Source organism: Diplotaxodon limnothrissa, linkage group LG18 (assembly GCF_057381915.1).
Source record: "Diplotaxodon limnothrissa isolate DT_005_m linkage group LG18, D_limnothrissa_male_GT1.1, whole genome shotgun sequence".
Taxonomy (NCBI): Eukaryota; Metazoa; Chordata; class Actinopteri; order Cichliformes; family Cichlidae; genus Diplotaxodon; species Diplotaxodon limnothrissa.
In genome coordinates this window covers 27,489,304-27,517,072 of record NC_140613.1, presented here as the reverse complement: position 1 = coordinate 27,517,072, position 27,769 = coordinate 27,489,304, and the positions used below count along the sequence as shown (strand labels likewise).

At 42.5% G+C, this 27,769-nt stretch overlaps 2 protein-coding genes across 5 annotated transcripts in view; one reads left to right on the top strand and one right to left on the bottom strand.

Annotated features, from left to right (window-relative positions):
* The window catches only part of LOC146613858 (leukocyte cell-derived chemotaxin 1-like), a 7,808-nt gene extending 5,787 nt beyond the window's left edge, over positions 1 to 2,021 (top strand). The window contains exons 5-8 of one of the 2 annotated variants that reach the window (XM_085378448.1): positions 483 to 633; positions 1,029 to 1,144; positions 1,372 to 1,374; positions 1,800 to 2,021. In XM_085378448.1, the coding sequence (XP_085234574.1) occupies positions 483 to 633; positions 1,029 to 1,144; positions 1,372 to 1,374; positions 1,800 to 2,021 (492 nt within the window). The remainder of the gene's footprint in view (positions 1 to 482; positions 634 to 1,028; positions 1,145 to 1,371; positions 1,375 to 1,799) is intronic. The other variant, XM_085378447.1, reaches the window with a different exon arrangement.
* A 1,501-nt stretch (positions 2,022 to 3,522) lies between these two features.
* Positions 3,523 to 26,780, bottom strand: sugt1 (SGT1 homolog, MIS12 kinetochore complex assembly cochaperone). Of its 3 annotated transcripts, none has more exons than XM_085378240.1 (13): positions 26,678 to 26,780; positions 26,530 to 26,578; positions 25,744 to 25,834; positions 25,475 to 25,544; positions 23,909 to 23,979; positions 21,242 to 21,295; positions 17,936 to 17,964; positions 17,678 to 17,703; positions 17,297 to 17,393; positions 15,767 to 15,874; positions 6,909 to 6,999; positions 5,890 to 6,062; positions 3,523 to 4,260 (listed from the first exon to the last, which is right to left on the bottom strand). In XM_085378240.1, exons 1-13 carry the CDS (start codon positions 26,689 to 26,691, stop codon positions 4,159 to 4,161), a joined length of 975 nt encoding a protein of 324 aa, XP_085234366.1. In that variant the 5' UTR covers positions 26,692 to 26,780; the 3' UTR covers positions 3,523 to 4,158. The 3 variants fall into 3 exon arrangements, with proteins under 3 accessions (XP_085234366.1, XP_085234367.1, XP_085234368.1); XM_085378241.1 differs by having other exon boundaries at positions 17,678 to 17,700; XM_085378242.1 differs by having other exon boundaries at positions 26,530 to 26,575.
* Positions 26,781 to 27,769: the final 989 nt, after the last annotated feature.

The following is a 27,769-nucleotide window of genomic DNA, read 5'->3' as shown; positions in this document are numbered from 1 at the left end:
GCCCTCAGGAACAAACGCCTCTGGGCAAATTCATCCCCACAGAGCCGCCTCCACCCCACCCTCACCCGTGCCTCACCTGGCAGGCTGTGGATACAGAGTATGTATGTTTATTCAGTGTCTCCTCTGCAAACCTCATTAGTTGATCTGCAGAAACCTGCAAATTTAGGACATCCAGTCTCTTCTCTTCAGAAGCTGATGAGTTCTGACACTGTGTGTACAGCGAGACGGCAGCGCAAAAGGGAAATGTGTACACTAAAGCCTCAAGGGCTCCCTTTTTACTACTCTGTTTTATGTTCACATAAAAGCACTAACAGCGCAGCATTAATTCAGATTAGACTTGGGCAGGATGCAGAGAGTGTGGACTGTTTAAAGCATAACAAGATACAAGAAGTGTGATGTTACACCTTTGGCAGCCGTGTGTGTGTGTTTTGAAAGATTTTTACTTGCATATCAGTCTCATCTGCTTTTCCCACCCACAAAAGGAGGATGAAGTGATCCCGGCCAAGTTCGACGATGATTTGATCTGGGTAGCAGCTGAAACACCCCTCTCGGACTCTGGTTTCCTCAGCAACAAGATCAAGGACTTGTGCGGCGACCTGCCAATCTTCTGGCTCCGTCCCACCTTCTCGAGTAGTAAGCAAACAGATTTTTCAGTAGTATGGATTTTTTTTTTTTAAAAAGACAAGAAAACAGTCATTTTTTCTTGTTTTTACAAAAAACAAAGAGAATATGGGTCAAACAGTCTCAAGCATTCTCATTTAACATCGCAGCTGTTTAAGCTACAGAGAGAGAGAGAGAGAAAAACAGGCTATAAAGAAAGAAAGGCAGAAATCCTTTTGAAGTTTCTGAGCTGCTGAGTGTAGAATTCTTAGGGTGCTGAGAGGTCAAAAGTTCTCAAAACACAATTTTCCTTCTGCTTCAGCTGCGGACTTCAAAATGCTGCCTGAGAAATGGCTGTGTGCCACATTAGTGCCATTCTGCTCCTAGATTTGGTCTGCTGTCAGATACTGAGAGTGTGATGTGTGCAGGCGGCCAGAGGAAGAGGAGGGCTGCCCCCCGTCAGCGCCGCCAGGCAGCCGGAGCCGCAGGTCAGGAGGTGGAGGAGGACGTGGAAGCGGAGTTCAACCCTGAGAACCCCTATCAGGTGAGTCACACACACAAACGTGACTCACACGGTTCCTCTTTTTCTTCTTCTCTTGTGTTTACGTTGGGCCGCGGCGTCGCAGCTGTCCGATCAGATCTGAGGCCTACCTGAGACGGCTTTTCCCAGCGAGGGATTCTCACAGCTGCGCGAGCGGCAGCAGATGCCGGGGTCACGGTGGAGGGGCCCGGATTGTCACTGCAAATCTGAGTGTATGCGTGGGCGTGTAGTCTGTGCGTGCGGTTTTCTGTGTGTGGCTGTTCAAAGCATTCCTTTCAGCATTGAGGCTGTATGAATAATTCCACAACATCCCACCACCTCCTCCTCTTCAGCAGCCCCTTTGCCCCTGCTAAGCACACACAGAGTCCCATGCATACACACATGCATCCTCACCCCTTCATTACAGGCCCCACTTTCTTTTTTCTCTAATCCTCCACCCAAACCCCACCAAACCCACTCCTGACAACCACAGAACGGGGTAAACAGCAAGCGCCGTTTCTGAAAAAAGAAAATATTTGACAACAAAAACCCACATCTGACAACATCCCCTCCTCCCCCATCACAGCCTGTCGGAAATCCATTTTTAATTGGTTTAAAACAAGCTTTTGCCGAAGAACGCCTCACTCTGACCGCTCTCCTCTCTTCTCCCTCCTCTCAGAGAGGCCTCGAGGGCGAGCAGGACATGAACATCGACCCCAGGCTGGACCACGAGGGCGTGTGCTGCAGAGAGTGCCGCCGCGGCTACACCCACTGTCAGAGGATCTGCGAGCCTCTCCAAGGCTTCCACCCATGGCCCTACCACTACAGGGGCTGCAGGGTGGCCTGCCGAGTTATCATGCCCTGCAACTGGTGGGTGGCACGCATCCTGGGTCTGGTGTGAGCCTCCCCCCCCCACGTGAGAGATGGTAGAGTGCAGGAGGGATGGGGGAGGAGAGATAGGAGAAGGATAAAGTTTAGAAAAGGAAGATGGTGGCTTCTCATCCTCAGCAGGTTGCTGTGACCACACATTATCAATGCATGGTAAAGAATCTAGGGCAGTCATGACCTCACACACACACACACTTGATTTCCATCAAGATCACACAGCTTATGATGTGCAGCTCTACACCACATAAAAAGGAAGCATGTAAAACTACCCGCATTTAGGAAAAGCAAGGTGAGCTTGTATTTTTAGCGCTGATAAGCAGCCTTTTTCATTCATTTTTTGCTTTCTGTAAATAAATGTGCCTTCAGCCAATAATAGCAGTCTTAACTTGCATCTTAAACGCATGTTTTCCAACCCTTTATCTCTCTTTCGCCTTCATGAGAAGCTCTCATTAAAACAATGTACTGCACGTATCGTCTCAGAAACTTTCATCTCCATGTAAAGCATTGAAGAAGTGATCTCGAAGTGCAATATCACTGAATAAACTTTTTTTTTTTTTAAGTAAACATTAAAGGCGTCCTTCTCTTTTCCTTCTCTAATTGACCAAATGACTTTGTAGCCCGTTTGTAAATACACGGCGTTCACATCGGCGAGTTTACTCGGGATCACCCTCTCTTCTCTTTTCCGCTCAAAAACAGTTTTGAGAAGTGTCACGTCTGGCAGCTGCTCCAAAGGGATGAGCAGAAAGAAGTTTCCAGAGTTCTTTAATGTGAGAGTTGCAGCTCTAGAACTCTTTAATGAGACTAAAGACTCTGTAGCCGTCACGCTCCCAGATCTTACCCACGATGCAAAGCGCTTAGCTCCTTTTGATGTCACGGAGCTGCCTCGGGCGGGGGTAGGGGGTAAGGATGGGGGCGGTGTATTTGTGTGTGTGTCAGGGATAGCGAAGGAGTGTGTTAGTGTGAGTGTGTAAAAAAGCGTTACAAAGCTAAGAGTTCCATCCAGAGTCACAAATGGGCGTTTGATCGTCACGAGAGATGAAACGATGTGTGATGAATTTAACACTTAACTCAGTGTGAGAGGCTTGATGATGTGGTTAGGAGGCTGATCCATATTAATGCTCTCTTGCCTCGGCAGGACGCCCCCTCACAGTTTCGGCTGCCGCATATATGCGATAGGAGGACAGGGGAGGCGCCCGCTCCCCTCACATCTCCCCTCTGTAAATCACCGCTCCACCTCAGGGCCGCATCCTCACCTGCAGCTCCGAGCTCCTCCACTCGATACCAATCGAAACCCGCAATACATAAACCATATCCTCAAGCTGTCAACCGTATCTCAACTGCCTGAGCTCATATCAGTAATACCACATTTCATCGCTCCCAGCACATAATCACAGAGCACGGATCCCTGTTGTAATGTATTGCCGTTTTTGTGTTTGAGCGAGACTTTTCCGAGCTGCTCGAAAACGGTTTCCGGGAGACAAGAAACCATAAAACACGGGGCAAAGTTTGTGAGCCAAATCTTTTATTTACACCGAAGCTTGAATCCCACAGAGAGAGAGAGACCGGTGGCGAGCCAGACATGTCGCACACTTTCCAGATAAGTTGTTTTGCAGAGGACTGCTGTTTTTACAGAGTGCAAAAAAGAGGAGGAAAACAAAAAAAGCATGATCTGTGAAACACAATCAGTTGGTTTAAAGGTAGTGTTCACAAATGTTTTAGCAACTTTTTTATACAAGTACTAATATTGCAAAGTCACAGAAGGCTCCCAAATATAAAGGCTGTGAGTGATTAGGAGGGGCGGGGGGAAGTTGAAGTGAAGCGCGTCAATTTTAAGCCCGATCTCAGTTCCCTTTTGAGTTCATTGGCCTTTAAAAGAAATCAGGTAATGTTGATCATTCCTTTCAACAGATCATCTTAATTAACCGAACATATATTGCAGAGAAGAGGCCATATGTAGTTTGCTTGGGTGATGGTGGGAATGCTTGGCTCCCTGCACTTAGTGACAAACACGAAGAAGAGGCGAAGCAGTGGCCAGCCATGCAGGCTGCAGGGCGGCGACGACGAATCCCGCTGTAGCTCAGGTGGACAGATGTCAAGAAAGATGATGAACTGAGGTGGGGGAGGGGGAGTCATGGCGAAATAGGGGACGCTCAGAACTTCTTATACTCTGCATCATCGGGCGGTTTCACTTCCACTTTCTTGTTGGCTACATCTCCCCAGTTGGTGGTCAGGACCGTACCAGCTGACTCCATCTGCACAAAGAGGAGAAGTCACAGGTTTTCAGTAGCAGTTATGCAACACTTTCTCTCTGCTAGTGAGCCTCAGGTAAGTCCACCGCAGCACAGCTGAAGTACAAGGTGACTGGTAACCGTTTAACTTTTCATTGTCCTGATGTTTTGTAACAAGAACTCGTGTTTAAGATGTTTAAGCTAAATGCAGAAATGACAACTGATCACACCGAAGCACGGCTGGCTTCAGGCTGTATGCTGGAAATGACAGTAAATACTTTTTTCTCCAGCATCATGAGATCATATCGTTAATGAATGCCCATCCGTGCCTTCATCCATCAACATTTGGCTGCAATCATACACACTTCCTTCATTACACTTTAATACACGCTCATTAACGAGACAATCTGTTCCTGCTGCATCAATCAACCCAGTGTGTGTGTGTGTGTGTGTGTGTGTGTTCACTCAATATAATGAGAATTGTGTAAATAATTACTGATGGAGCTTTGCATTTTCATAGCACCGCTAAAGCTTTAACTAAAGAAAATGAGAGCATTTTTTTTTTAAATCTGGAACTTATTCTGATAATTGTTGCGAGCTCCCCCAATTAGATGTTTGTGTAAGTCTGTGGGTTGCTGTCAATTAGGCATGCTAGAAAACTAACAGTCAACAACAAAAGTTTATTTGAAGGGCCAAAAGTCAAATTTATAATTGTCTTGGTTAGTTCCAATTAATGATTTTGCTTTTTTGGGGGGCCAAACATCTGACCTGCCAATTACAATTTTGGGCCATTGTCTTTCCAAAACCTAACAGAGCTGAGCGAGTCTATACACGGACTGGAGGAACCAATGAGGTAGATCACTGGCATTCTTTAAAAACAGAAACAATACCCCAGTAATGCAAATGATCGGTTGAGGATCTACAGCAACAACACTGAAATATTCAACCGATTTTTTTTTCTTCAAAAGACCTGATATGTTATTTGCTAATTGGCCAACTTTACATCTAGTCTGGGTTAGTTAAGCCGTCCCAGAGCTGTCAGCTAGCATAAACTCTTAATTTCCTTCAACTGCTTCCAGAGACCAGAGCTCTGTGTTGTTGTCGGTCAGTGGAAAGTGTTTAAAATAAGATTTTTTTTTAATTAAAAGAAAGAAAAGTGCAAAAAAAAAAAGAAATGTTTTTCTGTTCTCTTCATGACTTTAATTCTGATTCAAAATAATAAATTATCATTAAATTATACAAATAACAGCACACATTAAAACAGGTTTATACCTGTATTAATGTGTGCAAACGTAACACATTAGACTGCAAAAGCCTGTAAATATGATGTCCTGTGGCAGCAGCTAACAGATTGGATCGATTTAGGTTAAAAGTGTAACTGATTTAAAAATGAAACAGGAAGGGCCAGACGTGGGCTGCTCAGGCTACAAAGATTGAACTTATTGACCTCTGTTATGCGTCTCAGAGTCCACTTCAAATAAAAGGTGGCCATCTAGGCAGACACCAATACACCGATTCTACGATGGAGGCGGTGAGGAAGGAAAATTAAACCTTTCCTTTTAGAACTGAGAAGAGATCGTTTTTGCGACCACGCACGTGTACGACTGTTTTCAGTGTGAAACACGCGTAACGCAAGTTAAACATAATACTCACAAAGGATTTGTTCATGGCTCGTTTGACCTCGTCTGAACCGTCCGAGTAGATCTGCTGGAAGAGCTTGTTGAGTGCCGCGTCTCCCTCCACCTGCTCATTTTTCTCCTCCTCGTTTATCTCCACCACCAACTTGTCCCACTTGCAGGTGTAGTGGGACGATGTGGGGTACTGGTCTGATGAAGAAAGAAATCTTTAAATTCCATCAGAGCCCAAAATAAAAAGAGCTCACTGCTTTTGTGAAAACACTTCAAATGTTCATTAACATTTTTAATTAAATACGCTGACTTTTATCATCCAATCACAGCGCACAGACTCAACTGTCAGCTCGTAACCAATTTCACTCTCCTTGCCACCGAATCGTCCGACTTAGATGGCGAAGAATCCCATTGTGATTGGATTTCTATATTTTTCTGGATGCAATACACCCACCATAATCCCAACAAGAGATGGCGGGATGGGGGGGAGAGCAGGAAATGTAATCCAGACGCAGATTTACATAAATACAGCAGCAAAATGCACAGCAGACAGATTCAGGCCAAGTGTGGACAAACTGAGATGCAGTGCCATAAAAATAAAATGTCAAATATGATGTTTAAATGAAACCGCAGTCCAATTTAAAAGCAAGCGCTAATAAACAAGATGTCCAAGAGAATGAGCTGGAGGGAAAAAAAACAACATAGTTTGGCTCCCCACTTAACTTTTACTCCCCCTTCAAACACACACTTACATAAGTAATTAATCCTGTCAGTAATAGGAATGTGTGGGTTAAAATACTGAGTCATATTCCGCTGTCATACCTTTCCCTCTCACTGCCCACTTTCGCCGTCAGACTAATGAAAGACTAAGCAGGGCTCGACTGCCCACTCTCATTTTAGTGCAAAACAGACAAACACAGGAGCTTATATTGATCTTTGCAGAGAGAGGGAGAAATAAGAAGGGAGAAAAGGAGAGACACAGGAGAACAGTCTGGTGGTGGGAGGTGGGGTGGAAGAGGGCAAATGTCGAAGCTGCGGACTGACTTGGATTGAAGTGTTTGACGCTGGACTCGTGTCCTTCTCCCTCCAGCTTCTCCCATCTGACGGCTTCCGTCTTCTTCATCTTGATCTCCACCTGACGGAGGAGAAGAGGAGGAAGACACGAGAGGAGAAAAAGGGAGTTAACGATTCTTAAAAAGAAGCAAAAAGAAAGGAAAAAAAAAACGTTGTCTTTGGTGCGTAGCACGAAAATAACTCTTCCACTAAAGTGGCAGCTTAAAAGTTCGGGACATCAGATCATTATTGAGGCCGGAGAGACCGGCTTGTTCAGCGCCGCCGTCAACTTTGTGTGTGTGTGTGAGCGGGAGAGAGAGACACATCAGGGATATGCGGGGGCACAGCTCAATCTCAAACCTCACTGACAGACATACTGCACTAACGAGATGCCTGTCAGCCAGAGGGGCCAGTGTGAGAGACGGAGCGTGGGGGGGAGGAGGGCGGGAGATCCTAATTCCACACAGCAGCATCTGATCCGAATCATTACACCGGGAGAACATGGTAGAGGAAGAAAACAATGAGGGGAGAGAGGACATGGACACATGCTTTTAACACTGAGCCACACTGACAGGGCACATAGCAGCAAGACACGCGAGCAGCAGCTCCATGCGTCCCCCCGCCTCCCACAAACCTTCCACACACACACAGAGTCCACTTTCACCCATTAATGGCGCGTGTGTTTGATATGTGTGCATGTGAAAGACAGAGCTGGTGATGTCGGCGCAATTAAGGAACATTTCTGCTCTGCTAGGCGATGTGATTATTCATTTATGAGGGTGCCAAGAGAGGAGGTTAGGGACGGGGAGGCAGGGAGGCTGACTGACACGGACTGAGGTGTGAGCGAGGGGAGCAGATTGAGGGAAATGAGACAGTACGACCGCTGCTAGCTTCTCCGCCGAGGTGATGAGCTAGTGCGAGTGGCTTTACACTGATAGATCGCTTTGGTGTGTGTCAGCGCTTTCTGCTCCACAAAGGGCCTCGTGCACACGGCGAGGCATCTGTGCAGTGTCCGAAATTAACTTTTGGGCTCAGCTGCAAAGGGCTGAACAGCTTAAAAAAAACAAACAAACCCCAAACACAAGGTGTCCCCTGAGAATACAGGTTACTGCTGGAATAATTCATTGCCGTTTTAAGCAGACCAGCCGGATTGTGCGAAAAGGGAGAATTCTTAATTTCTAGTACACCGTCTACTCACCCCCAGGTACTCGCACACACACAAAAGCTGGTATGCTTCAAAAGAAGTGCCTGTCAGAAAGTTTCTAAGAATTAAAAAGAGGTTCGCATCCCACAATTTCTTTTGGAAAAAAATGTCAATTTAATATTGACGCACGATTCAAGCGCCGATTCTGTTTTGTTACTTTCTTCACTTTTTGTCACTGCAAAGAATTGCAACAGTTTGAACATCTTCCAAGTGAAGTGAGGCAGCCTGAAAACGTGCATTGTTTTCGGCATATGCAAATTGCTCATTGTGTCTCGCCCCTCATCTCGCGCATGTTACGCAACCATCTGTGGAGCAGCTTAATCCTCGGGTTGGCATGTAACTCTTAATCAACTTATCAGTAGGAACATGAAGAGCTGTGCTGGGAGATATCTGATTCTCTCAAAAATCACAGCCGCTGTGACGCTGTGTGAAATAGAAAATAAAGACAGAATGAAGGCATTTGGTAATTATTTAAAAGCCCAAGTTTAATTAAAAACCGCACACAGAAAACATCTTAAAAGATCAAAAACGAGAAACTGTGTCATATTTTGAATTGTCTGCTGCCTTAATAATACATGTAAAATGTATTTTGTCATTGCATTGCTTAAATAAGCAAGACCTCCACAGAAAAGGACTTTCAACGTAGCTCCACACATGTTTGAGCCAACACGCAGTTTTGGCATTTTTACTTCTGTACACCAATCACAGACTTTCAGCTTTAACAAATAAAGGGACTGCCATCAATTTTCTGAGCATCCAAAAAGGTTTGCTTTTAGAAAGCATAGCTACAGTTATCCAGTGTGCATTTTTGTTTAAAAACTTCAATTTAGCGAGCTTCACTTCCAACACCGAGCGGAAACTTCACGCACTGTAAAAGCTGGATGATGTACTCATCAAATTAGCTTGTGTTTGCATTCTAGATCATTCTCGGATGGAGAACCGCGAACTTGCCCTCCACACTGCAAAACTAAAGCATGCTGAGTGCTACAGCTTTTCGTCTGCAAAAGGCTGCACACACACATGCACACTGAGACATCAGCTCCAGTTCACTGGAAATGCAGTAATTTAAGATCTACCAGTCATACATAATTTCCTCAAAAACACAAACATATGGCCAAAATGCAACGTAAAGAATTTTTAAATGATCCCGGAGATGTTTCTACGGTTATTTACTGAAGCTTGCCGATCAGTTAGGTTTTGCAAAAGCTCCCCACGGCATATTAAACACTTGTTTTTGACAGATCCACCTGCAGTCTGGGGCGTAGATGCCTTTTGAGCTCTGTTAGTGGTCTCGTGATGCTTTGAAGACTCGTGAGCACATCAGACCGTTAGTTCAAATCACCAATAACTGGTGTTCAGCCTGACACCGCTTTTGTAGCAGCACTAGTGACTCAAAACAACTTGTAGTCTATTTAAAGACGTCTTCATCTTTTTTTTTCTTTTTTCTTTTTTTTTTAATCATGTGATGTTTTTTGTGCAATCCAATGAAGGAGCGTCAAAAATACAGTAATCAAATTCTATCTGTCATTAAATTAGAAACCTATAAAGTTCTAAGTTTCTAAGACAGTGAAAGCAAAGGATCAAAGGCTGAGAGAATTAAATGTATTAACTTGGAATTACCAGACATAATATTTTTGTAGCGATGTGCATCGAATTGACAGTGTGTGTTTCCGTGTGTGCTCCTAGGACATACAACATTAATCTGCTGCCACATCTGCGTTTCCTAGCTTTTAAGGGACATGGCAGGCCAGGCGCAGTGTGTGTGTTTCTCTGTGTGCGTTTCTGTGTGTATGACAGGCTTGTAAAGGGATGTGACAGCAGAGCCACAATCAGGGGCCACCACCCACAGGACCCCAGAGGCTGGACTATACAATCCTGTACTACACAGACGCACACATGCTATTTACAGAGGGGCACTGAGGTCCCATGTTGCTTGTCACATGTGTTTGTAGCCATCGTCGCTCCCCCCCCCCCTTCCTGCTAGGGGGCCGGCATCTTCTCCCTCTTTTTCCCCAGATGCCTGCGGATTTTGAAACAAGCTCGGCTAAAAAGGACACAAATGAAATACACATAAACGTTCTTCGACGTTGACAGGCGTGCAAATTAAAGAGGGGAGACGCCACTTTAGCCGTTCGCCCAAAAGAGATGAGTTTCGAGCTGAACGAAGGAGCGAGCGCTCATTCCGATACCGCTCGGCGTGTTTGCGTGCACGCCCACGTGTGCGCGTTAGCCGTCTGTTCTGATCAAACACACTGGTGTGTAATTGGCTCCCCGTTGTCGCGGTGACCCCTGCGGTTGGAATGTTTGCCGTGATGGAGGACAGGACGAGGTCGCACTGACGATAATGTGCTAGAGATGACACGCGCGCACACGTGCACACTTCAAATAGTTCCTTTAAATGGCACAAGTGTGTGGAAAGATTACTGTTCAGCCTCTGTCATTGTACCAGAGTGAGTGAGAGTGTGTGTGTGTGTGTGTGTGTGTGTGTGTGTGTACGCGTGCACACCCAGCTTAGCTTCCCCCTGCTAAGTTGTCTTTAAAGACAGCGGGGAGATGAAGCGTAAACACTGTGGAGCACAGAGTGCAGGGCAGCCTGTTACAGACAGTCAGACCGACCAACATTGGTTGTGAGTCAACAGCTCTGAGGGAAATGCAGTTCGTTTTTCTTCTTTTTTTAAACGCTCATTAGGGATGCATGCCAATCTGGAGAAACTTGATTTGCTGATGCCGTTGTTCATTTGAATGTTTTTATCCCCCCAGTGGCTTCCTGGCTTCAAAAGACGAAACGGCTCCAAAATATTTAAATGAGACATGCATCGAGAAAGCTGCTCAGTATTTCAGGGTTTTCTCACGCTGTCATGCGCATGGGCTCGCACACATCCAGTTTATAAAGAGTTAGGAGTTCGTATGCCATTTTAAACTTTTGAATCGCCAATGAGGGCTTATACTGTTGGAGTGATGTGTGCATGGGGAAGGGGGCCGTGTGTGCCCAAGGAGCCTGCTGGACCAGGGAACAGTTGGGTCTTTGTGGGACAGCAGGAAGGTTTGAGAACACCCTCTCTTGTTATCCTGAAGGGCGGTGTTTGTGTTTCTATCCACACACACACACACACGCACGCACGCACGCACGCACACGCACACACACACACGGAGAGAACGACAGAAGGTGTGTTTGTCTGTGAGAGAGCCATAAAGAAATTAGCAAAAGAAAAAGGAGGTAAATGAGGATAAAGGGAAAAAAGGCCTGAAAATAAAATAAAAAGACAGTAACAGTGGGTGGAGAGGGAGTCTAAGACCATCTTCAGCTGCGGTGTCTCTAAGACTGAGCCCTTGTTTAAGCTGCAACCCACGTGCACCTCTGGTATGCAGTGTCTGCTGTTGCCATGGAAAAGTGAGAAAGCGAGTAAGAGGAAATGTGGCTTTTTTTTGAAAGGGGGCAGTTTCTGTGCAGGTCAGCTTCTATTCGACACAGTGGAGCCAGTGGATGCTCACAATACAGACATCACATATATATAGAGAGACATACAGGTTATGTGGTGCTCCATTTCTATGCTTTTTGCTTCTTTGACACCATACAGTATGTAATTCCAGCACCCACCGTCGTCTACTGCCCTTTCAGTCCCCCTGTGGCCTTGCTGCAAAGTAAACTTAAATAACTCCCCTCATTGCTTTCAGATGCGCTCTGGCTCAGCTTGCTTAAAGATTTTTGTTTTGTTTATATAATACTATATCTTGTGAGACAAACCTTTTTTTGATTCGTTTTTGCTAGTGAGATATATATATTTATATATAAGTATTGATCTAACAGACAAAAACAGGCTTAATTCGATCAATCAACTGGGGGCTGAAGAAACGAGCTGTGTGCATCAAGTTGATCTGTTTAAAAGATTCACTTGAACACATTAGAAGACGCCGCCTCTGTATATGCTGGAGAACGTCTCCAAGCCTCCTCCACAAGATACCTGGATGCTCACAGCACTCTGGGTATATGCTGATCAGGCATAACATTATGACCACTGACAGCTCAAGTGAATAACACAGATTATCTCTTCATCGTGGCAGCTGTTAGTGATGGGCTATATTAGGGAGCAAGTGAACATTTAATAGCCAGAGTTGATGTGTTCGAAGCAGGAAAAATGGGTGAGGGTGAAGATTTGACAGAGTTTGAGACAAACTGATGCTGGTCAGACGCCTGGGTCAGAGCGTCTCTTGAACATTTCACACTTTCCGAACATTACCGATCTAATTCTGAGTTGCTCCTTTTCCAGTGATTTTGTTTGAGTTTGTTTGCTGGGTTTTATTTTTTGTTTTTCATTTGCTGGGCCTCTAAAATGGAAAATTTATAACTGTAGTTGTGTCACTTATACCAGAATTGCTTTGCAGCTTAGTCCTGTTCACAGAGAACAGGATTATACATCATGGGAGTGAGGTAGGTTCATCTCAATGGGTGACACCTTTTTACCAGGTAAAGTCAGACTTTTACCTTCTTGGGTGTATATCACAAACGTTCCAATCCTATACTTGGATCGGCTATCTGTCTGACGCTGGACCAAAAAGCAATATCAGATATTCTAAGAACAAGCTGATGTGTTCAGTGCGCCGGTTTTTAAACAGCCGAGCTAACACAGCATCGAGGAAGCTAACAGCACAGGGTTTGACAGTGTGGATGTATTTCGCGCCTGCAATGCAAACAGTTTCTTTGTTTTTCCTTTTCTCTTTGAACAGGACAAAAAAATGTGTGTTATTTTCTTCTTATTTATTTTTCATCTTGTTTATCGTCGATGTGTTTTCATCAACTTGATTAATATTTCATTTTACCTTTCTGTTGTGGGCTTCACTGCACGAGTGTATGTGAGAGCAGGAAAGTGAGGCCAACACACCCATAAATGACTCACTAAAAGTATAGACGCATCACCAAGGTCACAGACTTGATTTTCATTAGAGAAGGTCTTAAAAAGCAGGCTTTTTAAGTGCGCAAACTCCATTTAAGAAAAGGCTGTTAAATGACATCTTAACGCAGGTTTACACGTCTCTTAGCGTTCACTTTGTTCAGGTCATGCAATTTCCAACAGACATGTTTGCGTTCAAAATCCTCAAAGTTAGCTGACGTAGCTAAACATAGCACAGAGGCAAGACCAAGACCTGAGCAAAGCCCAGTAATTTGCATCAAACAAACAAGAGGCGGGGTTGTTGTGGAGTGTGTTCATCAAGCCTGAATGCAAACTTAATGATAATTGTATTTGGGGGAAGAAAAAATAAATAAATCACAACACGCTTCATCAGTGCTGTTCTGTCTGCTGATAAGACATTTATATAACGCCGATGAGTAGACTCATCTTTAGTATTCTATTCATCTGCATAAATACCATTTTCATTCCACCGCTCTCTGCTTCTGTAGGTGGCTTCGGTACATTTTGTTCATCTCTTTTTCATTTCCCATAAAGGTCAGCTACCTGCAGATGGAATACTTCGGAAGATTATAATTTTATCAACTATAAGCGATAAACTTTTTCTCCATGTCGAGTCTAACTTTGGTAAGTAAACGATGAGAGTCATTTCAATATCAAGTATTTACCCACTTTTCAAATATGTAAGACTCACACGTTAAATCTAAAAGTCAGGAAAACTGATCAAAAAATGAGAAACTCAACTCTAACGGGCTGGGTAAAAAAAACACTCAAACTGTTGAGGTTCAAGATTCAGGCCAGAAACTTGTATAGTTCTATAATTTCTTTAGTATAAATTACATTCTGAGGAGCTGATTTCTTTAAACCAAATAACTTGAAAAAGGCAGCATCTACAGATGCTTCTTAAACAAGAGTCAAGAGAAAGAGCAAAGCTTGATGGAGTTCTGTATTGACAAGACCGGAATGATCAATGCCCTAAAAAAAAAATAAAAATAAAAAAAAAATCCCCTCGTTAATGATGAAGAAAAAAAGAAAACACAGCCAACCAATCAAAACAAGTCACACAGAAGGCTGTCTTTTGATCTGCAGGCTAAAGCCTGACAGGGGTCTAAACCCTGAATCAGCACACACTCAGCCAGCACACTCATTAACCCACATCTTCTATAATATACACTAATTAGTCTATAGTAAAAAAGTGCCCTTCCTACTCATTAGGTCCATAATCACCTTAAAAAGGGTTGAGGAACTCCGCGCGTACAGCCGTGTGTGTGTAGGAGTGAGGATTTGTGCATATGTGTGAATCTCCTGTTAGCTGCACAGATGAACCGCAGGAGCCGCACTGTATACAGCCAGAGTGGATTTTCTCATTTCTGCTCCAGCTGCAGTGAGCTTTACCAGCATTAAGGAATTATAGGTAGCGACAGTCTACTTTATACTGCTTTAAATCACTGGAGAGATTAAGATGTTGATCTCAGAGTGGTAACCAAAGTAATGATCGGTCACAATTTCACTAAGCTGCTTAAACTCGCATTAGCACGCTTTTCCACATTGCCTTTTTACTGCCATCTGACACCCGCTTCATTATCTTTTCTTTTTAATAAAGAAAAGTCTGAATCCACAGAAACCAACACGCCATCCGATGCATCTGCACTTCAGAGCAATAACAACATTTCTACAGCGTGCAGCATTACTACGTCCTATTCCCTTTACAGCGGCATAAAACGCGTCCCCCGACATGTTTGATAGTCTGCTGCTTTATTGTTGAGAGGAACTATTGGCGTGGCAGGGATAAACACAGTGCTCCCAATGATTCAGAGTAAAATTCAATGACTTTTCGTTGACTTTCAAAAACTCAGTGGAAGTGTTTCTATGACCTAAAAATGTTGTTTCTTCCTCGTTTGTTTGTGTTTTTGCTACTAAAAAAAATTTGTAAAGTGGCACACAGACTTATTTTCTGCCAAAGTCGAGTCTGCTGTGTACAGAAAGCATCTCAAAGTATTTCCTGGATTCTCCGTGGCTTGAATACACCTTTTTAAAAATTCAAAAAGATTCCAGAAATGACCTGGCAATGATAAACTGTATTCTGGCAAGCACATCATCACCCCGTATGAGGCCATTTATCATCTCAGCTGTTTGAGTGTTGGTCAGCCGGGGTCACTGTGACCCCAGACTGGACAAAAAGCAAGCAGAATACACACGTCTCAATATTTTCAAAGTACATTTTACAGAACAATGGACCCTTAACACAACTGCAGGTCTGATACGTGTGGTCTGGTTCTGCTTCATGAATCGGTCTTGATTAAAAAAAGAGAACATTTAAAAAGTCTTTTAAACCTGTCAAAACACTAAAATCATTCTCAATGTAACTATGCACAGCTGCTACTGTTAAAAACAATGGTGGGAATTTTAAGTGTTTCCCCCACAAAGATGATATTTGACCCTTGACGACTGTTCTCGAACCCTTAATGACGGGTTTTGCCACCTCATTAAATTTCAACAAAGACATGGTTTGTTGACCATTGGGTTTTCCCAAGGGTAGCCCTAGTTAGAGATCACCCTCACCAAATTCTGATCACACGCAATCAATGTATGTTCTGAAGTCAGGCTTGAAATGTGACACAAACCACTCAGGGGGTAAATCTGTTTGTATTTTCCAAACTAAGTAGGTGTCCAAGGGGGAAACAGTTAAAGATTTTTTTACAGCACATTAACTCCGCTAGCTAAAGTTAAAGTGATACCTTAGTGGTGAGGATCTTGAAGCTGCTCTGTTGGGGGACAACAGGGTGTAGAAGGTGGAGGTTGAGGTTGTAGTTATCCCCTGATGGCAGCTGTATTGTGGCAGACATCTGAAGGCATCACACACAAAAGATATAAGTTATTTCCCTTTATATACTGGCATTAGCTTTGGTAGTATACAATTTGTGAAATATACACATATGACATGGTTTTAAAGGTAGGACCATGTCCACGAAGTATAAATAATAAATAAATATGGAACCATCTGCAAGTTGGAATTGTTGCATCAGTATACAGATTTTATGGCACAGCGATCCTTAGAAAAAAGAGATAAGGGGGGGGGGGGTCGAAGGTGTCAGAGTGTCCATGAGAATGATCATCTGATGTGGCTGGTGTGACGGCCAGTAGTATCCTCAACCTGTCCCCCTCAGCCACACAGTGACGAGGGGGCATCAGACAGCTCCTAACGGCCTGTCACTCACTCGGGCAGGGTAGGTGGACGGCTTGTTGTTTTAGAGGGACAGGGCTTCAGCTACGGCCCAAACCCTCACACTTCTAACATGCTCATCACTTGGCAAATGTGACACTCATGCAGTCTTGTACTTCATTCCTTTCGAATCAACAGCACACTGCCCCAGCAGTGTATTCAACTGTAATCTGCAACCTAACGCTTCACTAAAAGTGGACTTTTCTGATTTTGGACCCATAATGAATGAGGAAAAAAGAAAAAAAAATAGTTCACTGAGGATAAAAGCTTCGAAAGTTAGCTTAAGTTGCTTTTGGGCAATTCCACAAAACTATCAAAGCCTTAATATTCATTTCAAGTTGAATTCCTGCGCTGTCTGTAGGTATACAGCTTCTGCAAACGCAGTCACCAGGGAAAATAAATGGAACCGCCGCCTTTCATCTTTAATTTCTTTTGTATACTGACCTAGTAAAAAATATATGAACTTATCTGTAGTTTGCACCACGGAAGGAGCTTAACAAGTGACTGTGTGATTCGAAGCGAGTGAACAATTTCTTTTGAAATGGGGTAAATTCAGTTTGTTATTCTATTAGGAAAGACAAAGCTGTTCCCTGGGGTGCCCCACAGTTACCCCTCGGAGAGAGGGAAAGAAGGCAAAAGGCAGAAAGTAAAAGAGTAAGAAAGAGTAAGAAAGGGAGGTTGTCCCTAGAGGGTTCTGCAGCTGATCCTAGATCAGTTATGCCTTCCATCTATAGACAATTAGGAGGTTGGAGAAGCTGGGGAGGGTAAATTGTTCTTAGATCTGTACTTTGGGGGCAATGTTAACAAGGCACCACTGGAGGCATAGTTGGGTCCATGGGGAGTGTGTGTGTGTGTGTGTGTGTGTGTGTGTGTGTGTGTGTGTGTGTGTGTGTGTGTGTGTGTGTGTGTGTGTGTGTGTGTGTGTGAGAGAGAGAGAGACCCATCTAATGGGCCCCCCTGAGGAAACACCCAAGAGCTAACCCATCTCTGCTCCACACACAGAGCAAACAGAGACTCAACACAGCATTCAAGTGTGTGTTTATACCTCCTTTTCCATGAAGCTGACATGCACGCCATCCTTGGGTACATTTTTCACCATCACTGTGACAATGACTTGCGATTCTGTTTGGTACCAGTCGTGCCTGAAAGACAAACGATTAAAACACAAGAATTAACGGCACAGGAAGACTTATTTGAATTTGACCCCTTAATCCACTTATCGCGACAAAAATGGAGATTTCATGCATAATAATAATAATTTTAAAAAGCAGCCATCTTCATTAACATATATTTTCTGTGTACATGGGATTTACATTTTTATAAAGAAAGGGGCTGCTTTGAAGCACTGAGGCTCGGTTGAATATTAACTCTGTATAATAAATAAACAGCAATACCAGATAGGGCGTATTTACATTTGTGCACTTACTTCACAGGTGGAGCCGCTGGTGTCTGCTGGGTCATTCAGCCCACGAGACGAGATGACAATTAGAGAGGAGGACGTGGTGGGAAAGCAAATGGATGAGACAGAAAAGCACAGGAACGAGGAGGGGGGGTGAAAAAAAGCCATAACAACAACAACAAAAGAAGCTTAGTATGGCTTCCTTGTTTGAAGCCAAAGCGTGGACAAAGCCGTGCTGATGCTGAGAGCAACAATGCCCCCAGGTGGCCTCAAAGAGAAACTCACCGTGTTGACGTTGTTGTTTTGTGTTTTATCTGTAGAGGGAAAAAAGGAAAAAAGGTGGGCTTTCAGCTCGAAACATTTAATACACCCATAACTGGCTTCACTGATCTCTGTTAAAACATGACTATTAGATTACTGGATAAGAGCAGAGGTTCCAGCGCCAATTTTAAATGTATCTATAGGTGAATAACGGACAATAGGCACAACACAACATAAACAGACACACACATACACTCTCTGAGCCTCTCCACCAGTTTGTTTACTGGTCTAGCCACGCCCATTAAAAGCCCTGTGAGCCAGAGCGAGCCCAAACACCGTTTACCAGCATGCTGTCATACATTATTCACAGACTTCATTACATAGATAGATGAGATGATAGGAGGCGTGTTAATGTTGTCTTAATGAGGTCGAGCTTGAAGTGACAAGGAAGGGGGGGCTGCTTGTGTGCGACTGTGTGTTCTGATGCATGCGGGGTTCCACATGTGATGGAATAACCAGGTGCTGTGTGTGTGTGTGTTTGCTCGCAGTAAACACAGTCACCAGGAAAAAAAAAGAAGAAAAAAAAAAGAGGCTGTTCCCGGTGTGAGCAGTAAGAGTGTGTGTGTGTATGCTGTCTGCAAGCCGGCTAATCAAAGAGGCTGGGTCTCATCGGGGGCTTTCAAACATCAGTAACGTTAACTCTGATGAATCACGCACTCCTGGGAGTACGTATGCACGCGGGTGTGAAGCGTGTTTGTCAAAACTCATGCTCTTGTTTACTTGAGATGATCCAGAGGGCCCAGGCATCAGCAGCAAACAGAAACACACCACGCAGACATGGCATGCATCTTTTATTGGACTAAGCAGCTCAGCCTCCACCACTGTGAGCGCATACTGTAGATCCGTGGACGTGTGCGTGCTCATTTGTTTGATCAGATGGGCTGATCTGCTCCCTGACTGTGCCATTTAGCTGCGCGTTTGATGGCAGGCAGTAAATAGGATATACTGCACAAGTTAAAGTTTGCAAGTCTGAAGCTTGTTTGAACTAAAAGTACCCCAGGCAATTTTGTTTACTTACATTTAGGGTGTTACAACACAGATTCCTCCCCCCCCCCCACCCCCACAACTTCAGATGCATTATTACTGGTCAAAGTTCCATAAAACTACAGTGTTGTGCAAAAGTCTTGAGCCCCCTATAATTTCTTTATATTTTGCTACAAATAGGTCCAGTCGTTCACTGAAACATGGAAACCTTCACTGAAAAAGGCAGCTTTATTCTTCAGCACAGCCTGAACTCGTTTTTTGTCATTTCTGTAAGTCAGTAATGTTGAGGTTTGGGCTCTGGGGAGGCCAATCCATGACTGACAGTGTTCCACTGTGTGTTTTTCTATCCAGCCATGCTTTTACTGCATTGACAGTGTGTCCTGCTATACAATGAAGCTGTTGTCAATCAAATGCTTTCCAGATGTTACTGCATGGGGGCTCGACATCAAATAGTAATTTTCTGTGTTCATAATTATATGAATATTAAGCAGATTTCCAGATGATTTCCACAATGATTTGAATCATTTGATTCAAAAAAATTTGAGAAATTTGATTTGATTTCCACATCTTTCAGGTCCTGTGTCAGGTCTTTTCCTGTTTCTTCCTATTTCTACTTTTTATCTTATCTGTTTTTAATCAAACACACAAAACACACTGTGCACACGATGACAAGTTTTCTGACAACAGCTCTTCAGGATTCACCTTGTTAGTGTGAAAATGCCAGACTGTGTTATCATTGGCATTTTCTGAAGATTCAACTAAAGAAATGGAAATAAAATGTGTTTTTGTTACAGAGTCCTAATGGCAAAGTGCGTACAGACTAGGGCTGCCACAAATGATTATTTTGATAGTCGACTAGTCACCGATTATTTTTGAGATTAGTCGACTAATCAGATCATGCATCCATTGGACGTAAAACATACAGCTTATTGCACCAGCATGCATCTGCTCTTATAGAACTATCATTAGCCTACAGCTTTAAGTGTTTAAGGTATGTGCTAACTAAAAATAAAGTTTCGGTGAAGTTTAATAAGTAAGGGAGAGTTTAATAAACTCCTTGCAATCTAAAATATAACGGGACACCGGAGTATATTCTCGAGCATCTCACTCACACTTCTGATAATCAGCTGTCTGTTTGACTTTTATTCAGCTGTGTAAAAACTATAACTTTAATCTCAGCCAAACCGATTTACTCAGGAACAAATAAAATACTAAAAAAAAAAGCCAACAATAACATTTTTAAGTTATCTAAGTGACTTATATATGTTTAACCTGAGTAGCGAAAGACGGCGGTGGGTTTGAAAACGATTTTCCGGGAGTCCGGTGTTCTCACGGGCTCTAGCGAGCCTTGCCCCCGGCTAGCTATCGAGCTAGTGGGTAACAGACGTCTCTGAAAACGTCGGAGCGCTTTTGAAAATATGTGGTGTCTTGATAAACTGAGCAGATATTTGAGGTTTACACAGCTACATTCTCGCCTGAAAATATGTTAAACGTTTATTTTGTGACCCAGAAAGAATAATAAGAGTAATATTAAAACTAACTAGCTGCCGCCATTGTTGGAAACTGAGCTGGGCCGCGCTATGAATTCTGGGACACAGCTTCTTCTTCAGGGTTTAACGGCAGCTGGCATCCTTGTGCATGCAGTGCTGCCATCTTCTGTTTCAGTCCATTATTACACTCTTAAATCCTACTACTTATTCCTGCGTCTTTTGTGATCTTACAAAGCTTCAAACGACGCGTCGACTATTAAATCAGTCGTCGACGATTTTGATAGTCAACGTAATCGTGACTACTCATGGCAGCCCTACTACAGATAATTAAAAATACTTGCAGTGACCAGTGCTATCCCTCAGCCTCTTAGACGATGCACCTATAATATCAATTTGAAAATCCTATATTGCCTCGTTCTCGAGTTATTGTGTTCACAATCTTGGGTGCTCATGCCACCCGCCCACCGGGGTGACGACAAACCCCATCAGCCTTTTTTGGCTGTGGGGTTAAAATTGCTCTTTGCCAAGTTGTCTGTTATGTGTAGATATGTCACTGCTTCATGCCTTGATTTAGATGCATTTTGCATGTGTAAAAGATTCACTGGTCAAGTGTTAGCTTGAAAGAATAAAACCTGATTCTTCTGAAAATTGTTAGGTACAAGGAGTGGACTGAAAATGAGTGAAAAAGTAGCCAATGTCCAAAGAGAAACTTTGAAAGACTTTCAGAAAGCCTGATGAGCCATTGCAAACAATGGCTGGATTAAGACTTTTGCACAGTACAGAGAGAGCTACTTACTTTCCATCATCTCCTCACACCGCTTGATCCAGACCTCAAAGGTTTTGTCAGAATCTGCAAAAAAAGAATAAACACTCTTACATGTTTAACACTAAGTAAACACTGCAACACAAAAAGTCATTACGAAAACACATAACTGCATCAGTAGCTGGTTACTCAAGTCTCAAGTGCTTTAAAGAGGACATGAAACACAACACATAGAAAGGCTAATTTATATCACAGTCCTCATTCATAAAGTGCTTTACAAAACTGAACATTACAGCTAACAGGTGGACTTTCCCGATCACTTTTGTGCTATCCGCCCTTGGTGCTGTATGTGCTGTATGTAATCCCTTAAAATGATTTTTATTGTTAGTGTCCTTATTTTCCTCTGAGCCATCAATTCCGTCACCTGTTAGTTAACATAAACTAAGTCTATTAGCCGCACCAAACCAACCACGTGACATAACGTTTCGTACTGACTGAGGATGGCGCTACACGTGTTCTCAAAACTTTAACTTTAAGCACTTATTTCTTAAATCCAGCTTCACAGACAGAGTTACATCTATGTCAGTTTTTGAGAGCAGGGCTCCGTGAGTTAAATTAGCCTTTATGTGTGTAGCATTTCATGTCCCCTTGAAGTAAAGGCCAGTCAAGGTTGAAGGTATTCGTTTCAAGGCATTTCATCTAAATCAGGAAATCACTCATAATCTGACCTGGTAAGCAGATGTCCAAAAACACTGTACATGCCTGAAGAAGGTAGTTGGAAAATAAAGTTCTTGCATCACAGCAATGTTTGTTTGTTTTTTGTTTGTTTTTAACTGTGCATTATTTTAAGTCTTTCTTCATCTCCCACTGATTTACTTCTAAAAACAAATTCACTAACTGCTCCTTGAAGACACTCGGGCAACTTGCCAAACTGCCACTAAAGCCCTAATCAGTCAATGCTCCATAATTTCACCTGTGAGAAGCACAATGACAGCTTGTACTGCAAGGAAATATTTGTGTACAATGTGCTTATCAAACACTGAAGCCTAACTAACATTAATGCTTTAGTATCACTTTATTCACACTATGCAGGCCAGCTATACTTAACTGACTGTATGCTGGAGAAGTTTAATTATTCTGGAACATTCCTTCCCATGTAAAGACTTTACTTGCGTGGGGTGACCAGCTAAATCAATAGTGGCCGACTGGCGACTGAGTTTAGCATAATTAAATTTTTTTTTTTTTCATATGAAGTCCAACTGAAGGCACCGAGTTCATTCATAAAATGAGAGACAGCTAAACATATAGTCCTGTTATACATTTGTCACCAAGTACTGGGAAAATACTTATAATGTGCAGCCGATCCAATTCCCAAAATGTTCAAGCACTCTTTTGGAACAGTGTTAGTGGGATTATTGCAATACTGGAATTTGGAAAAAAAAATACACCACAACTCTGAGGACATGTTAGATTTAGATTTAAAAAAGACAAACCTGAGACAGTGAAGTACACTTGCTTTAAGACTTCTAAAGGAGGATCCAAACAGGAAATGTTTGGCCTGTGAAGTATGCCTTGTAGCTGACGTTTGGTCACTAGCAGTCATTCCAGGTACTGGTCATCAAGGTAACCCCTAAATTTATTACTAATCTGTCATATGTCCATCAACGGGATCCTTTGTTATTCGATCTGTTGCCTTAAAGTTGAGAATAGTTTAACACAGGACAAGCCACCTCATGTTGCCAGCAGTTATTTCACCAGCCATGGCTTTAAGTTACTGGATGTCACTGACACTGACTGTCTGTGGTCTGTGTAGTCACCTCCTGTATGTACACCTCTTTAAGATGGTGTATTGGTCTAGAAGCCCCTGAGACTGAAAAAAGAAAAAAAGAAGGGAAAAAAAAAGCCCAGTACTGTGTGTTAAGGACAACCGTCAGACGCCATTCACAGCACTAATACGTAGCACTAATACAGTTCTCATGGTGGGTTTTCATTTGATTTACTGCGTTGGGCAAGCACAGGTGATACCACTGTAATGCCTGTTAATGCTAATGGTTTCCAACTATTCCACTGCTCTCCATGTGGTAACGACATGCAAAGATTTGGAGCAATGCATCTGCAAATATGTTGAACTACCCAAGCACCAACTACACACATGTGAAGAACACGCAGGCTTTTCTAATGTAAAAACTGAATGGAGAGCGGGGAGTTTGACCACATCATCGAATTACAGTCTACATCCAAGCCTACTCAGACTTGACATTCTGTATTCAAATGGTCATCACTTTGTTATTTTATCTGTATGAAACTGTCACAGTTTCATAACTGTCTGTCACAAACCGCAAAATAATGCTGCTGTTATGGTAAGATTACAGTAACCTTGACCTCAGATGACCAAAACCTATGCAGTTCATCCATAAGACCAAGTGATCATCTGTGCCAAATACGAGAGAAAAAAAAAAGAGGTTTGTTCTCCAGAATGTGACGCATGGATGTAAGATGTCCAAAAACATAATGCCTTTGGCTAAGGTGGTCGTCACTGTGTAAGTCATAAAAAAAAAAAAAAGCCCTAAAGATAAGGCCCAAAATTTAGCCATGAAAACAATGAGGAGAGCAAAGTGGACAGGACACTGCTGCGAACAGTAGTTGGTACACAGTGGAATTAAGGAACCTGCACTTGAGGCCAAAATGAGCTGCACTCACCGTCCAGTTGGTGTCCCTGAGTGAAGGCTGCATGCGCTGACTCATAGTTGTTCAGGTGATATTCGGCTATTCTGCAGTTGGGCGAGAAAAACATGCCGCATGAACTTAGATCAGACAATCTTGGAAAAATAAACGCAGCTTTATCTGACAAACAACATCTGTATGATTTACCGTGTTAAAGCAAAATGTTTTGGTAGTTTTTGTGGATTAACTTCTGAGGAAGCGCAGAAATCAGACTTTTTACTAGTATAACTTTAAAAGTTTCCGACAATTCTTACATTGCAAGGCGTAAAACGTTAAGTTTTACATAATGCAACCACACCAAACTTATATTGTGACCACGTAATAAGAACAATAAAGAAAAAAAATATAAAACATAGTTACAAATTGCTTTACAAAACATGATAAATATATAGAAACAAAGAGGCAACAAATTAAAACAAGGCATAAAATCTGAACATGCTGTGTGAATAACAGGTTAATAAACACAACAAAAAGAAATAATAAAGGGGCAGTAAAAATAGATTTTCTATGAAAACACTCAAACACCTATGTAATGAGGGTATTGTGGGAACCGTTAGAATTGTCTGACCCGACAAACGCAGCCAGTCGCTCAATTAATACCAACCAACTAAATCGACAGTGCGGGTAGGATGAGCCCATGCATGGTTTTAAAGTAACAACAAATACAACTTTAATAAAAGCTTCAAATCAGCTCAACTTTAAATCACTTTGTCTTGTCTCTGTGAATTTGTTTTGAATGAGATGAAGGCGGGTGACTGAATTTTGTCTGAGACCCGAGTAGAGTGGATTACAATAGTTCAAACATGATGAGACGAAGGCCAAGATGACTCCTCCAAGGCCCGCTTGACATGAAGAATGTGAAAAAGCACGACAGTACGACCTTGGTGACTTGTGTGTCAAAACAAAGCTTTAACTGAAGTTTGTTTGATGGACGAGGACAGGTTTTCAAAATTTTCCTTTATGTTAGAGGTCAGATTTGGGGTGTGGGGGGAGCACTGAACAAAAGGCCTTCAGAATTGAAATCACTGAGCTGAAAGACATTTTGTGACAACCGTCAGATAACATCAGAAACATGAGCCATACACAGCATGTTTCATCCCATCTTGTCAATAAAGCTGGCTGTGCGTTTGTGTCAGAAGGGATAATTTTTTAATCAATTAAACTATATGTTTTAATTATTATTTTTGTTAATTTACCTTTTTTTTTTTTTTTTTTTTTAAAGTGGTGAGATGAACATATCAAACGGTGAATGAAGTGCAGTCTAAACTGAGCTAAACATCTGCATGCCAGGGTGGACCCCTGTGGGTTAGGTTGGTTATTCTGAATAGGCCATGGATGTGAGGAAGGCCCACAGTGTTTTTTAAGCTTTTCTTGTAGTGTAAAGTATATTTGTACATTGCTTTTAAAACTAACCACACCTGCGAGCACTATTTGGGGATTGTCCTCACTTGCCATTTTGCCCCTTTTAGAAAATTTGACCCTATGGGTGGTCAGTCAGGCTAGAAAACTGCTATGTAAAGGCGTGCATTTCACAGTCCATACCCTGTGCGCATGAAAGCAAGGGAGAGGCTGGGTTTTAGCTGTTGTGCTTTCTTGGCGTCATCAGCAGCACCTGTGGACACAAAACAAAAATAAAAAAATTACTATGTTTCTTTATGCAGTGCATATGTCCAGGCTAAGTCACATGCAATGTAAAACCTCAAAAGCTAAACAACAGGTATTTGTAATGCTCACATAATGTTCATGCACTTCATAATACATCAAAAATGCTATTAGTGTGGTCTGTTTCCACATGTGCTGTGCAGACTTACAGCTGTAGTTCTTGAGCAGTATGTGGGCATAGGCACGCTGACAAAACCACTCAGCGTTGTCTGAGTCTCCTTGTAAGGCCTCGTTAAGCTCCTGAAAATAATAACGAGGTTGCTATTATTGTATAAAGGGCTTAAAATCGTGTTTTCAGCTTCAAGAATTGTGGCAAGAAAAAAACTTCTAGAAAAATGCTTAAATCGAAAGTAGCGCTGTTATGCATCTGCAACTTTCACTTTCGCAGTCGGATATCTGTACAGAACAAGCAGTTCTCCGTAAATCTATTCGAATCTGTGTTATTCCTGCAAACTGTAATGATTTTCATAATACTGCCCCGGTTAGTCACATAAATAACCGCAGATTCACCAGAGGCTTTTAAAACAGCAGAAATAAACTTCACTGGTTTAGTCTGTTCACAGTTGACACAACTTCATGTCAGGATGACAGGGCTAGTATCCAGCAAGCAGACTATTTCGAGCTAACGTTATGTAGTAATACCTCCTCACGCATGAGACATATTTAATTCTTAATGGTATTAAAGAAACAGGTGACCGTTTGATATGATAACGAAGCGATTCTGGGATTACTTTTATTCATAACTAAATAGGGCTAGCAAACACGTTGGCTAACTTCGCTAGCTTGTTGGTAATATCAGAAACACAAACACCACGGGTATTGCTCAATTTCCTTTCTAGAGTAAGTCCACTGAATTTAACGTTAAATGGACATCCTGCAAGAGCCACCGTGCATCGCGCAAACTTGTTTGTGGCTAACTGAGACTAGTGTTTTACCTGCAGAGCTTTCTGTGGATCTTCGTCAATGAAGCTATCGGGGAAGCTGCTAAAAGCAACAAAAAAGCAAGTTAGCGTTAAATAACCGAAAGAAAAGAAATGTCTGCTGCTATAAGAACAGTTCATTGATAGATTTCGATGAACTTACCGTTCGGTTGCCATCTGCTTCTGTGGATGTGCACTGTTTCTGGAGTGACAGGAAAGTTCTAGATGTGGAGACTACGAGAAACGTGATAGCGGTAACAGTTACAGCTCAAACACAGCAGAGAGCCTGTCAACATCCGGCTGCGCACAGCTCATACTGCCTCTACTCCCCCTAAAGGCCCGGAGGAGTTATTGCAAAATAGCGATAACTTCTTTTTGTTTGTTTTTTTGTTTTTTTAAGGAGACGATTTTCTGGACAGCGAATTAGGCCGCAGATCTGTCAAAGAATAGAAACGTTTAAATTGAAACTGGGTACGGTCAGCCACCAACAAATTTATAATACCATTAATGAAAATAAAAATGGGGTTAATATAATATAAACACAAAAGACTAAGACTTTCTCAGACTGTCAGGACACATAAATGATACAATATATCAAAGAATTACGGAGACATGGCTAAACTCAGTCAGACTTCAGTCAGACTTCCTGTGAGAGCTGTGGTACAATGAACCTATTATGTGAGCACAAAAATGTCCAGTGATTCATTGGGAGGATGAAATGCTCCAACATCAGCTGGATCTGTAATCAGACAGAGAACAACGGAAATAAGACAGAGAATCGGCTGTGGGTTGTAATGTTGACAAATTTGTGTTGCACGTCTCTTTAAGGAAATAATGCAAGACTGTAAAAGACATCCATTCTAGGTAGTCGTGTGCATTATTAACGTTCACATCTGGAAAACAAGGGGTAAAGTAGCTATTTGATCAAAAGATAACTACCAGTTACACTGCATGTGTTTAAAAATATTGTTGCTGATCTCAGGAGGAGGAAAACATTTGGACTGAAGAATACTCCTCTTCCCTGGGACATTTTAAGTATTTAGTGTTATCTATCCTTGTACATGCTTTATGTATGTGTAACATGTAACATCCTGTTGCGTATGTCCACAAAGACCAGCAGGTCAACTGATCACAGCCGGTACACTAAGAAAATCTGCTGGAGCTCACAGAAGAAATTATTGTGAGTTCTCATTCTTTTCCCCACACTAAACTTCTACAGTGGATTTTGGGGTTTCCCCATGTGCAGAATCCACTT

What these genes read in the sequence shown, in the direction of transcription:
- sugt1 (XM_085378240.1), bottom strand. An exon ending in ACTGCTCAAGAACTACAGCT is followed by an intron (nt 25,545 to 25,743) that starts GTAAGTCTGCAC and finishes TTGTGTCCACAG; the next exon opens with GTGCTGCTGATGACGCCAAG. An exon ending in CTTGCTTTCATGCGCACAGG is followed by an intron (nt 23,980 to 25,474) that starts GTATGGACTGTG and finishes GCCCAACTGCAG; the next exon opens with AATAGCCGAATATCACCTGA.